This window comes from Leuciscus leuciscus (assembly GCF_965113295.1).
Source record: "Leuciscus leuciscus genome assembly, chromosome: 5".
In the NCBI taxonomy this organism is placed as follows: Eukaryota; Metazoa; Chordata; class Actinopteri; order Cypriniformes; family Leuciscidae; genus Leuciscus; species Leuciscus leuciscus.
The window spans coordinates 53057532-53072683 of NC_138729.1; the positions used below are offsets into that span (position 1 = coordinate 53057532).

Genomic DNA, 15152 nt, shown 5'->3' on the forward strand with positions numbered 1-15152 from the left:
TAAAAAATAAAGTGCTATTAAAAAAGAAAAAGGCTACTTACATTATTGGTGCTTGTATTAAAAAAGGAAAAACTGACTGCAATTTATTCCAATTGTCTTTTAGTGCACTGTCAACTTTCAGCAGTGACGCTGTGATAGACAGTGCGACTCGTGTGACCTGTCCCTCAGGCAGCGCGCGCGCCCACTCGCAGAGCAGACAGCCGCGCCTCTGCTTCCGCGGCCGTGTTTTTCCATATTCGAAATTCACATTCGAATTTTAATTTTCACGTTCGAATTTCTGTTTTTTTAAACTTTTCGAATATATATTCGAATTTAGAATATTCGTTGACAGCCCTAACTCCAACACACATGGGAAAAGGTTAACAAAAAATGCACTGTTGATTAAAATGCTAAATTTGGTGTTACATTGTGTGTGTAAATGAATCGGCTTTTGGACTTGGTGCTGAAACCCAAAGCACAGGACAATAGAGACGCCAGAATAACAATATTCATGATTCTGAAGATGAAAATACTGAATTATTTTAGACGAACATGCTTGTGCTCTTTCACTGACTAGATATATTTAAAATAATGTAGGACACTTTTTACTGGTAACAGACATTTGGCATCATCAGGACACACTAATATTCCCCCACTGCATTATTATACATTATATTCAACATTATATATAGTAGTTTAATGTAGTACTGACACTCTGAAAACTTGAATTTTTTCACACACAATAATTTTTATTTTGGATGAACTATCCGATACATATTGTTGCAGTTTTGTATTATGATATATTGTTACACACAAGAACACTTTGTTACTTTTACTATGCCCCGCCCACTTTTCCAGCATTAATTAATTTCCTATTCATTTTTATCATAATTAAAAAAAAAAAGATTTCATATTCACATTTGAGATGTTAGAAGGGCCAGTTCACCCAAAAATTTAAATTCTGTCATCATTTGCACACCCTCAAGTTGTTACAAACCTTATTCCAAAAGATATTTTGACGAATGTTTCATTTTCGGGTGAACCGTCCCTTTAAGATTCGAGATCTGGACAAGGAAAGTCTCATACCTAAACTGTTCTCGCTGCTGGTCGGCCAGGAGGCGACACGTTCCCGAAGTTTCTTCTCCTCCGAGTCGCCGGAGAGAGACAGTTGTCCTTCTTCTTTCCGGATCTCTCCAACCAGTTGCATGCGACAGCGTGTGAAGTCTTCGAAGGAAATCTTTCCTCGCTCGTCGGCGCCGAGCTGAGCCATGATCTCTGCCACCGCGTCCTCCATGTTCAGCTGCCGGCACACCATCAACAAGTCATTCCTGAGAGAGAGAGAGAGAGAGAGATCAAAAACAAAAGTCTCACCAGTAAAATCCACGTCTCAAACACACAATAATAATGTTCTCATGATAATGTTATGTAGCCGATATGACAGACTTGCGCTGCACATGTTGCACTGAACTGTGTTTTCCTTTTTTGAAGTGATTTCAATCATATTTCAAGCAATTCAAAACCATCATGTTGAACAGTGCGCATCTGAAGTGTCTCAGCTGAAGGAAGTAATACATTATTTATTGGCTTCAATATATCGGCCACATTTTCTGATCGGGTCGATAACGATAACATTACAAATGAACCGATATCGGCCGATACCGATATCTAGTACGTCACGTGTTACGTGGGCAGGTTATAGGTAACGGAGGGAGGGGAATAACAGCGAGCTCATCAGTTGTTTCCTAAAAATAAACATTGTTCATGAGTCCCGCAGCTCGAGTCCGAGTCGAGTCTGAAGTCTTTCGAGGACGAGTCTCAAGTCACTGTGTGTGCGACTTAAGTCCGAGTCTCAAACTCGAGTCCCCATCTCTGCCGATATGACACGCATCCCTAACTTATTTACATTTACAGTCGCCCCAAATTGTACAGATTGGACATTTCAGTCATAAAAAGCACAAAGAGTGTCTGTATCTGCAGGACATTATCTCACTACTGAACTAACTTCATCGCATTAACTATCACAGACAAGACAGAGGACGTTACTTTTGGTACGACACAAAGATTCAGCTTTCAATAATTACCATTTTGAGTCTTTTTGATCACTGATCATCTCTTCTTCTTCTTTACTACTAGTTATAGCACCAAATAAACATGAATGAACATCAGGAATGTTGTGTCAAGCTCAAGACGTTAATCTACTAACTCTCCGGTCTGGATTGTCGGACAAAATGGTGATGACAAAATGGAAAATAAATGTGTAAGTGGTTTAAGTGAAATATAATGGTTCTGTATTATTTGTATGACTTGAACACATGATTTGCTGGATCCTAATACTGAACTAGATCTATTCTTTATCACGATTTGTCAAATGTTTTGCTTGTGAAGTATGTTTGTGTCTTTCTTCACTATAAATTATACTTGCTTTGAGAACTAACTTCATCACTTTAGCTTTGACAATCTTCTGCCGATGTTCCACAATCGTGAAATGTCACAAACACTGTCTTTATTTGCATCTCTAGATCTAGTTTGTTTCATCGTGTTCTTTCAATCAAACCTCTTTCTGGTTGTGTTTGTGCAACTTTCCTAACACTTAATGACACTTGCTTTGATTCTAACGCAAGCAATGACATTATTTAATGATACTTTTATTACACTGAAGCATATGCTGTAGTGATTTTGTAAACTATAAAAAAAAAAAAATGTTTTTACCTTCATCAGCTGAACATAATGTCACTGCCACTAATATCAGACTAGCTTTAATTCATCAAATGACAGGAATGCATGAATGCAAAAACTAACAAACATAATAATATACAAATATAAGTGTGTGTGTGTGTGTGTGTGTGTGTGTGTGTGTGTGTGTGTGTGTGTGTGTGTGTGTGTGTGTGGTCCCAGACAGGATTTCTGTCATTAAGTTTCAAGTAAAGAAAGATTCTCAAGTACTAAGATCTCGTGTCTTTGATTTGTCTTGCAAAAAACCAGTAACTCAGTAATGAGATGAGGATTTCAGCAATCATTACAATAACACCATAAGAATCATTCTTAAATAGAAAACAACATTCAACAACAACAAGACAGTCAAATATGTATATTCCAAAAGTGAGCAGATTCAAGTGTTCCAAAATAGAACAAGTTCATAAACGAACCGCAAAGTTTAGCGGATGATGAAACATTTCCTGTCACTTCCGACACAGCGAGCGCGCTCCTGCCAAGCTTTAACTCCACGCAAACTAACTTTACACGCGTTTATGTGTGTGTTTTCCACGAGTTAAATCGTGACATTGTTGCAGCATTCTCACTAAAACGCGCGTGACGTCAGCGCGCGCGTCCCGCTGCTCAGCCTCGCGACTCTTTATTAGTTTCTCTCCTGCAGAACGAATGAGTTTAGTGTGTTTTCTGACCGGTTTATGTATCCGTCTCCGTCCCCGTCGCACGTCTGGAAGAGCCGACGCACGCGTTCCTCCTCCGCGGTGCTGTTTGACGCGTCGCTGCTGCCGCTGCTGCCGCTCACCTCCGACGCCATCACCAACGCGCATGCGCAACGCAGGGGCACGCGCACAAACACACGCGCTTCAGCAGCTGCACACTCACTGCTGTGTCTAAAGCTGCATATTCTTTACAATTAGTGAACATATGATCAAACATAATAGATATTATATTACCACTCCAAAAAAAAAAAAAAAAAAAAAAACGCACCCACTTACAAAAATTAATAAATACAAAATCGGACTTACAATTGGACTTTATAACTCAATTGCAAGTTTATGTCTCACAATTGCGTGTTATAAATCAAAATTGCGACATATAGTCAGAATTGTGAGATATAAAGTTGCAGTTATCTTTAAAATATTTCATTGTGGCGGAAACAAGCTTCCATATACATATTAGCACTCAAAAGAAAAAGAAAAACTTACTCCCAAATGTGACTAAAATGGAAGTTTTTATTATTATTATTTTGATATGTTCATTGAGGTTCACTTATAATGCTGATAAAGTTTGTTGCACAATATATATACGTTTTGCCACACATATAGTGACTTGAAACTGTTTTTGCTAAATGAGTCAGTGATGACACTAAACTTTTAGATACCAGTGAAAATACACAATTCTCCAGTCCAGTTTTAATACCACAGCTAAAACTATTAGCCTAACTAATATACATTTAAAACGTTATTAATGACAAGTAAACATAAGAACAAATGATCATATTACAAGCAAAAGCACAAATAAATATAATATAACAATGATACACATTAAACAAACAGTTATTTTCAGGAAGATCTAACAGTAGTTTTCAGGAACAGAGATTTAATAAAGTAAGCAAAGGTTAAAAAAACAAACACTGCATAATCTTCACTATATAATTTAAACATAGATTAATCCTAATTAGAGTTATTCAGTCGAGAGCAGTGAGTGATTTATTTCTGTCTTTTGTTGTTTGATTAACATTAAAAACACCGCAGGAATATTAGGTTACTGTCACTTTAAGAGCGAATGCACAGATCTAATACACTGATACTGTTACACATGTGTTTACTGTTCACATTCACTGAAGACATAATCCACAGTGTTTACCAGGACACTCACTGTCTTCTGACATAATGCCAATGCAGATTTTTACTCATAATTTGGTGTTTGGCGAGTGTTAATTTAGGCCCTGTGTATATATGTGTGTGTGTGTGTGTGTGTGTGTGTGTGTGTGTGTGTGTGTGTGTGTGTGTGTGTGTGTGTGTGTGTGTGTGTGTGTCCAGGCGCAGGTCCTTCATCAGATCTGGATACAGCCTGGATCCGGGAGGCTGCGGGAAAACCTCGAGATAAACACAGACACTAAAATTAGCGTAGATGCCATTCTTCTTATGATGTAACGAGTACATCAGGATTAATGGGGAGTGTTCCCGGTTCCGGCTGGCCTAATCTATGCAGCCTAACATTGAATTATAGAAGTCTATAATGTGTTATGTGTATGCTAGTTCAAAGAGATGTGTCTTTAGTCTAGCTTTGAACTGACAGAGTGTGTCTGCTTCCCGGACAATGTTAGGAAGACTGTTCCAGAGTTTTGGTGCTAAATAGGAGAAGGATCTACTGCCAGAAGTCGATTTTGATATTCTAGGTATTATTAACTGGCCGGAATTTTGAGATCGCAATAGACGTGAAGGACTATAATGCGTTAAGAGCTCGCTCAAGTACTGCGGAGCTAAACCATTTAGTGCTTTGTAAGTAATCAGCAATATTTTAAAATGTATGCAATGTTTAATAGGGAGCCAGTACAGTGTTGACAGAACCGGGCTAATATGGTCATACTTCCTGGTTCTGGTAAGAACTCGAGCTGCTGCGTTTTGGACCAGCTGTAGTTTGTTTATTAAGCGTGCAGGGCAACCACCCAGTAGAGCATTACAATGGCCCTGTCCCAAATGGCACACTCCGGACTAGTGGACTTCCTCAGAGTCCACACTTTGGGGACGTCATGTAGTGCAGACCTATAGGGCCCTTGGCTCGAGTCCACGAGGGCGCATTGAGAGGTATTTTTGGGACAGACTCGATCGTCACGCCGGAGATAACGGTCTGGTTGTTGTTGGACAGGAGAAATCACATTTTTGCGCTCCGACGTCTGATCTCCATGTCCACTACACAGCCGGCTTTTACAGTTCTATATTTTGATATTGTGTATGCCACCTGGGCATTAGACAATAGATACATCATGCTTATTTAAATGATGTATACAGTTGTACATAATAATATATAATGTTCCATTTGAACTAAGATTACGATTTTAACACATAATGAAAATGTGCATGAGTTTCAGAGGAATTTACAGGTTTCAATATTCATACTGTGTTTATATATGACTCAGTAAAGCCCTGCCATTCAGTTCATAATGTGATCGTATTATTCAACACGCTATTATTATGTTTGAGACATCAACCACTGCTCGATGACCATAATGTTTGTATAAACTGTAGGTAACAACTGGTCAAATGTACATCTAGGTCATAAAAACCATAATATTTTCTTCTCAGCATGTCAACAATTATCCGTGAGCGAAATCTCCTCCCATCCGGTGTCTGATTGGCCTTCCGCAAGGATTCCTGGGTAGATAAAGTGTGTGGAGCCTGCATCTATGCGGAAGACCGCTTCAAGGGTACATAGGGGGCGCTGCTGAGCACACTTCAGAGCGTTAAAATGCTGAATGGGACGGCCAACGGACTCATAGACTCGGCGAGCACACGCAATTTAAGTCCACGAGACCAAAAGTCCACATGAAGTGCGCCATTTGGGACAGGGCCGATATGCCGTCGGCCGTTAAGCGACTGAACGCCAGTGGGCGGGGCCTATGGGATGATGTATTGCAGTTCGTCAATGTCTTGCTCTGGAGGCGGGCGTATGCAAATATATTTGCCTGTATGAAGTCACAGATCCCACAACATCAAACATTTTGAAGCTTGTTTAAATAAATCTAATATTTGTATATGATTCAATTCTCTTATGTACCATTGGTTTTGTCAAGCCAATGTATCAAGAGTGCTATATGTTGCCCTTTGACCCCACATGCGGTTCATTCAGAGAAATCACTTCAGATCACGTGTCAATGTTTAGTCATTGCGCAACTCTTTTCTGACAGGAGACAGAGAAGGAAGACAGAGAGCAGTCATGAGGCCAGAACACTAGAGGAGGTCTGAGCGAGGGTATCAGGCGAGACACGAAAGCCAAACACAATCATAGGAAGCTTTTATAAAGAAGCGAGACCCTCTTAAAACATTCCTGACCAAGAACATCAGCCATGCGTCCATTACTGGAGGAAACAGAGGAACGGCTGAGGAAGGAAACGCGGGTCAGAGTTCAGGACCTCGTCATTTATCAACTCTCTGTGTATTTTTACAGTTATTATTCAAATGATTATATTTTCAGTTTTTACATTTTTATTCATTTTGTTATTTTTTGTTGTTATTTTTAAATATAACTATTAGGTTTAATTTATTTTTATTTAAGTTTTAGTTTTTATTTGCAATTAATTTTAGTGCTTTAGCTTAAATCTCAGTTAATATATATCATATATATATATATATATATATATATATACACACACACACACACACACACATACAATATATATTATTTAAGCTTTATTTCAGTTAACACAAATGTTTTAATATTTTTAATTTTAGGTACCGATATTAACCCTGCTGTGTGTAATCCTGAACTATATGCTTTATTTTAAATACAAATTTATATTTTGTTTTATTTAAATAAAAAAATTCTGATGAAAATGTGTGTGTATATATATTTTTTAAGCTTTTTTTCAATTATATTTAGTTTTATTTTATATATTTCTATACATACATTTATATATATATATATATATATATTCACACACACTTAAGAGTCGTGGTAAGAATCATTGGCACCCTTGATAAATATGATTAAAGAAGGCTGTAAATGCTCCTTTTAATCTTTTATTTATAAAAATCCACAAAAATCAAACCTCTTATTGAAGTAAAACTAATTAATGTGAGCAAAAAACTCATTATGAAATAAATATTTTTCCAGAGTCCTTCACTTACAAATCAGTCTCAGGCTTTCATAGACAGTGGAGGATGTCGGGGAGGGTCTCGTTCTAAAGTTTAATTACAAGCTGTTCACAAATTGAATATACAAAAGTGATTAAATTCTAACATACAGTGTTTAAACACATGACCTGAAACTGATCTCATCAAGTCTTTAACAGCAGTGGTACGGTCAGCATCCGGCAAACATCGCTGTAGTTCATTATTAAACTCTGAAGAATCCTCTCTGGGACTGACAGAGAAACACACAGATCAGCAAAGAGACTTTATTACTACAACTTAAAATGTGAAAATGCATCAAAAATGGTAAAAAACGAGACATTTTTCATGAAAGAACTCGGGAATGTCGTCATTCCATTGGAAAACACTATAAAACGGCTGTAAAGTTTGAGTTCAGCGAGAGTTTATTTGACGGTTTTGCTGATGTTGCTGTAGCCGGCTCCGACACACGTCATCAGGATCTTCTCTCCTCCTTTACACTCGTCTTCTCCGGGTTTCTGAGGATCCATCTTGAACATGATCTGGAAGAAGTCTCGGATGTGTCTCAGGAACTCGATCCTGCGGGGGAAACGGACAGTTAGAAGATGAAGCACGAGCATGACCTGTCATCATTACCCTATAGTACATGTCCAACAAACACGGTGAAAATAACTCTGTTTACCTGCATGTCATGTGACCATAAACCAACATCAGAGTTGAACTGTGAACCAGTGTTATTTTACTATCATTGAGAAACTATTATAGCTTTTATTCATATTGAATTTCACATTTTCAAGTTTTAGTAGTTCTGTTGTGTCTTTGTCATTTTTGGCAGTTTTAGGAGTTAATATGTCTATATAAGTTTATTATTTTTTATTTCAGTTTTAGTTATTTTAGTACAATTAAGTTAAACTAATAAAAAATTTGAAATACTGCTTTGGCAATCTGCTGAAATTTGTATATTTTATTTTATTTGAGTAAAACTTTTTTAAATGGTTTTAGTTTTAGTTAAATATAATAACATTGTCGTGAACACGTGAATGTGTTGTTAAATTATTGGAAATTTACATATTTTAGGTTAAAGGTGTTGACTGAAATAAACATCTTCAAAACCAAGGTTTTTTTTTAAATACAAAAAAAAAAAAAAAAAATCTTACTTGAAATAAATGTTAACCAAAATATTAAAATAAATGATATAAACATAAAAAAAAGTTGAACTAATAAAATGGTAAAAACAAAAAAAATTACTAAAAAATGTACTTAAAGGACAAATATATAAATAAAAACAAAGATCAGATAAATGGAGTTTAGAAAGAAAGAAGTGATTCTGAAACGAGTCGTCAGTAATTCAGTTTCACTTCCTGCTGAATTTATATAGGTTTGAAACTTATTTGCATAATGCCAGCCAATTGGCTGAGCAGCGTCTCTAAGCCCCGCCCTCAAACACTAGTTTATCTGAGACTGGAAGAGTTTGGTTCGTGTTGTTCATGTCGAGAAGAACAAAGCAAATCCACTTTGATGAGATTGATACGGTAAAACTCACGCCATCGTTACTGTTCCTATCACTGTGATCAAGAGCTGAGATTCAGATATGATAATGAGCGTTTAGCTTCTGACCAATCACAGCAGACTGGGCCATCCGACCAATCAGAGCAGAGCATCTCTCAGAGAGGCGGGGTTTAGAGAGACTGAATCTTCGATGGAAGCGTTTCAGACACTGAGAGGAAAGAGCTGATGCTGCAGTGGAGATTATGAGGACATTAAAGTGTTCTTGATCTTAGATGCGTGTGAACCTGTTGTAGGAGACGATAAACAACATTAGCAGCCTTTAAAATAGCACAATAGAGGCACTTTAACCATTTCTCAGCACAAATCTCGTCCACATCACATGACGCAGATTCCAGAGTCGATCCACTGGAGCTCAAACATGTGTTGGCACCGTCAATCTTCAGTTATCATAGTACTGTACTTGACAGGCACACAGCACCGGTACCATGATAACTGAAAATGGACAATTCATGACGGAGTTCATCACCACAGAGAGAAAACATCTGGATCCAGACACAGATGTAATGCAGAACGGGAATATGATCATTGGGGGAAAAAGAAAGTCATTCAAACGGCAGAGCTTTTCTCTCTTTCCACTCCAAATATCTGAACATTCTTAAATCAAGATGCATTTACTAGAGGAGTGAAATACCATAAGATATTACGTCTTGTTTTAACATTATTTTTTTTACCCCATTGCCAGATAATTCGGCTTTTTTGTAAACGACATCTCACTTAATTTTGATTTATTTCCATAGAAAACAAGTCATAATATCTTATAGCATTTTACTCCTCTAGTAAATGCATCTTGATTTAAGAATTTTAAGATATTTGGACTGAAAACAAGACAAAAATACTAAGCAAGAAAAGCATGTTTTGCAGTGCATTATGTAGTATTTATTTTAAATGACATCACAGCAAAAATCACTTCCAATGAGAGATGTGTGTGTGTGTGTGTGTGTGTGTGTGTGTGTGTGTGTGTGTGTGTGTGTGTGTGTGTGTGTGTGTGTGTCACTGATGAACTGATAAAGTCTGAGGGATTTATCTTCTAGGTGTCCATGGTTATTTCTTCTGATGGGAAAGAGTTAAAGTCCTGTGGTGTAAGTCCAGTGTTTAATGTAGTTTATGTGTGTATGTGGTGTTATTAATCTGCTTTAAGACAAAGCATGTGTAAGTTCATAAGTCGACAGCATTGCTGAGTATTTCCTCCTTAAAACTGCAGTGAACCAAAGACAGTCTCAAACACACGCTTTGAAATCGCTGGTGTTTCTGACGTCACAAACTACCTTTTAACCAATCAGATCAACGTGTGATCGTCAACCAGTGGATCTCTGAGCTGAGTGAGTGAGTGGAGGCGGGGTGAATTTGCATATTCAATGAGGCAAGGGTGTCGAGTTACAGTCAAGATATTTTGAGTTTTAATGGATATAATGATTGGCTACAGGGGGACTGTAATGGAAGGCCACGGATGTCAAACTGATAGTAAAAGGAAAGATACCAGTCTTTCTGGATCACTGGGAAAAGCTGCACGTACATCTTTTAATGACATTTGATTCTTTTTGTACTTGAACACTTGATATTGCTGTCAGATCCCATCTGTGTGTGTGTGTGTGTGTGTGTGTGTGTGCTTACGTGTAGGGTGAGAGCGGTCCTAACAGGGTTTTAGAGACGTCTTGTTGGCCTAACGTCATATACAGGAGAGCCAAGCTCTGATTGGTTGAATCCACACATCCGCCCTGCAGATTAAAGAGAGGAGGAGTTTCAGAATCAAGAGGTCACAAGGGTTATTATGGGTAATACTGTTATACGGCAGGGGGCGCTCTTCTATATTTCTGAAAGAGTAAGATCTCCAGATCAAAACACAAGAAGTAATCTTGAATTATAATAACAGTCACATCTCTTCTCTGATGACGAGGGCGGAGCTATAACCTGTCACTCACATGAGATCAGCCAATAGCAAACCACAACCACCCAATCAACTCCCCACAGACACAATCAAGCCCCGCCCACATCTGTTCTTGTTTGAGAAGCCGTTTCACGCGGATATACGGCAAAACAACCAGTGCAACTTCCATTTCATGCAGATTTACAATAACCTGATGGTGCTGATCACTGGGAGAACGTCGGATATTCAGCCCAATGTTCCTCAAACACGGATCTAACTTCAGTCCGAGACAGAAAAGCTGATCTGAGGCGGATTCATTTATTCTAGATCAGACTGAAGATGACTGAATCACCACATAAAGCTCACAAATACAAAACACATGTATAGTTTGATCCATATTTGAACAATATTCACTTTAACCCTCACAAAACGACACGATCACACGGTAATACCACTGTACATGTACACAATCCTCCATGGCACTGGATGATTGGTGAAACTAAATGCATTAACTAATAATGAGCAATACATTCGTTACAGTATATTAATCTGGTGAAAATATTAAAAAAGTTAACTAATGTTACATGGAATATTTAAGTGTTTTACAGAATAAGTCTTTATTTAAAGAGACAGAAGTGTTTTAGTAAATGACAAACTCAAGTGTAAAACAGAAACTTTAAACTTTAAGTGAATCCTCACCAGGAGAAGAGCCGAACACGTCCAGAAGAGACACACTCATGTCCTGATCGTATGAATTATGAATGATGGTAAACTCAAATATTCCTAACGCCTGAGAGAGTATCAGGATAGAGGTGGAAGATCCCGAACACTTCTCTCCTGAAACTCTTCCCGTGATGTTCCTGTCATATCTCCCAGCTGCTGCCGCACTGATTCTCAAACGCAATTATCCGGAAAACACTGAACGACTTTGTCAAACTTGCATAACAACCGTCCGCATGTTTACCAGACATGAGATCTGCAGAGGGTCTGTGGACACGTCATATCTCTCTCAGCACAAACATCTTTATTCAGTGTTCGGTTCACTACTACAGAATCACTCGTGCTGTTAATCAACCGGACTTTATTATTAACTTAACAATACGAGACAACAATACGGCTGAAATACATTACAATTATATTTTTTTGAATGCATCAGTTAAACATGTCTTGATAAAAAATGTTGCCTGGGAAAGAATAAATTATATTTTATAGCCTAATTTAGGATGCTTAAGATTTTATACATTGTAAAAAAAAACTCATTCAAAATATTTCCCCTCAAATTCCCTGTAATAGTTTTAGCTCAGCATAAATTACATAAATTATCAAATACTACCATAACATAAATAAAAAATTACTCAAATTGACACATATATATATATATATATACGTGTGTGTATACATGTGTGTGTGTATATATATATATATATATGAAGAGTTCAGATGCAAAAGCCTGTAAGTGCCATCTGAAATTTTCTTCTAGAATGATCATTTTTATCAAGCTTGTATATTTAAGTTCAGTAATTTCACTTAAATGGCAATGGAAATTACCTATTAATTGTCATTTAAGTGAAATTACTGAACTTAAATATACAAGCTTGATAAAAATGATCATTCTAGAAGAAAATTTCAGATGGCACTTAGAGGCTTTTGCATCTGAACTCTTCATATATATATATATATATACACACACACATGAAGAGTTCAGATGCAAAAGCCTCTAAGTGCCATCTGAAATTTTCTTCTAGAATGATCATTTTTATCAAGCTTGTATATTTAAGTTCAGTAATTTCACTTAAATGACAATTAATAGGTAATTTCCATTGCCATTTAAGTGAAATTACTGAACTTAAATATACAAGCTTGATAAAAATGATCATTCTAGAAGAAAATTTCAGATGGCACTTACAGGCTTTTGCATCTGAACTCTTCATATATATATACGTGTGTGTGTGTGTGTGTGTGTGTGTGTGTGTGTGTGTGTGTATATATACACATATATATACACATACATACACTATATATTTTAAAATTGTGTTCTATGTCGATTAATCGATTTAACAGCACATATATATATATATATATATATATATATATATATATATATTTAATGAGAAAGTTGAGGTAAAATTAGTTTAATTTTCATGAAAATAAGGTTCTTATTATAAAATGTTTCCATTTACTAATAAAGACAGTTGGCCACAGGAGTGTAAAATGAATGTGAAAAGTTCAGGACTCTTACACGGGCTCACACTAGACTACTGTACTGTACATGTGTGATTATGTTGAAGTGTTCGGGACATTGGCTTTTAATGGTGAGACTTGTGTGTATGTAATCAGGCTATCAAAGTATATCAGAATTTGGATTTAGATTTATCGGCCGATATATCGGTTATCGGCTTTCAAATGTAAAGAATTATCGGTTATCAGCCAAAATGTTCATATCTGTGCATCTGAACTGAGCTGGACGATGACATCACGGTTTTCTCCAGATCTGCTTTATAAATTAAATGGACTAATTTAATAACTGATGATCTTTACAACAGAACTGAGCGGACTTCAGCTGAACAACAGATGAAATGCATTATTTCCCTGTTATCGCTGTGATGATCTGTGTTGTATAAACGCTGTAGAAGTAAAGGTGAGCTGGTCGATACTCTCGACCTGACTGACACACACACACAAGGACACGAGTGTGTCAATGACCGGAAAGCCCTGACAAACACACACAATACAAACAACCGTATGCGTCATTCAGAAAAACACTCTCGACACAACACACACACACACACACACACACACACACACACACACACACACACACACACACTCTACGAGAGCTGAAAACATCAACATCTGATGATGAAAGATCATGTGTGCTTCATCCCATCTGCAAAATCATGCCAAAAACATGTTTACGTGTTTTACAAACAATCGATATCGAATCATTGAATCTACAAAAGAAATCATGTTTTACCTGAGCTGTATGAATATATATCTGTATATGTGACAGAGAAAGATCACATAATAGTGCAATAAATACAGCATGTCTTTTTATCACAGTTAGAGATGTACGATATATCGGCCAATATCGGTTCATTTTCAATATTATCGTTATCGGTCAGATATGAAAATTTGGCCGATATATTAAAGCTGATAAATAATGTATTACTTCCTTCAGCTGAGACTCTTCAGATGCGACTGTTCAACATGATGATTATGAAGTGCTTGAAATATGATTGGAATCACTTCATAAAAGGAAAATACAGTTCAGTGCAACATGTGCAGCGCAAGCCTGTCATATCGGCTACATAACATTATCATGAGAACATTATAATTGTGTGTTTGAGACGTGGATTTTACTGGTGAGACTTTTGTTTTTGTAATCAGGCTCTTAAAAGTTATATCAAAATGTGGATTTAGATTTATCAGCCGATATATATCGGTTATCGGCTTTCAAATATAAAGAATAATCGGTTATCGGTATCGGCCGACATTGTTCATATCGGTGCATCTCTAGATTATGTTTATTACACTCAGTGTTGGAGACTGGACTGCATCTGATGTTGTTTTAACAGTTTCCCCTGCACACAATAGTATTATTTTAGTGTCATTTAAATACTATTATAGGTTTTATAATACCTTCTTTTTTTTGTTTTGTTTTTTTGTTGTTTATATATATATATATATATATATATGTGTGTGTGTGTGTCTATATAGCTTTTATTAACAGTTTTTTCAGTTTTAGTTTTAGTTATTTTAGAGCTTTAGTTAAGTTAAACTAAACGAAATGTTGCTTTGGCAAATAGCTGAAAATAAAATGGGTTTTTTTTGTATTTTATTTCCTGTTAACGTAACAAAGTAAACAAAATGTTCTTTAATGGGTTTAGTCAACAATAATAACTGTTTATCGGTTATCGGTATCGGCCAACATGTTGATATCGGTGCATCTCTAATCAATGTCCATCCTAATCATCCTAATCACAATGTCCTCGCTGGTCTCACACAGAACTCAAACCTGATTCAGTTCTTGATCAACTCTTGATCTCTCGAGTCTTCAGTTTATGACACTGATCAAAATAAAAAAAAACTTGCATAACTAAGTAGAAAGCTAGTAGTACTTTAATAGAAATACTAGCATTTCTTGAGCAAAATCAAAGAAATAAGCAAAACAAGTCGAGCAGAAACACTGTGACATCATA

At 36.7% G+C, this 15152-nt stretch overlaps 2 protein-coding genes across 2 annotated transcripts in view; both read right to left on the reverse strand.

The window, feature by feature from the left end:
• The window catches only part of mcc (MCC regulator of WNT signaling pathway), a 112690-nt gene extending 109182 nt beyond the window's left edge, over positions 1–3508 (reverse strand). The window contains exons 1-2 of the mRNA XM_082171336.1: positions 3381–3508; positions 1066–1307 (exon numbers count right to left, since the gene is read on the reverse strand). Coding sequence (XP_082027462.1) covers positions 1066–1307; positions 3381–3502 — 364 coding nt within the window. The 5' untranslated portion in view covers positions 3503–3508. The remainder of the gene's footprint in view (positions 1–1065; positions 1308–3380) is intronic.
• A 4076-nt stretch (positions 3509–7584) lies between these two features.
• rcl1 (RNA terminal phosphate cyclase-like 1) overlaps positions 7585–15152 on the reverse strand; it is an 18563-nt gene continuing 10995 nt past the window's right edge. Inside the window, exons 8-9 of the mRNA XM_082171285.1 lie at positions 10701–10804; positions 7585–8099 (exon numbers count right to left, since the gene is read on the reverse strand). Of these exons, the coding sequence (XP_082027411.1) occupies positions 7946–8099; positions 10701–10804 (258 nt within the window). The 3' untranslated portion in view covers positions 7585–7945. The remainder of the gene's footprint in view (positions 8100–10700; positions 10805–15152) is intronic.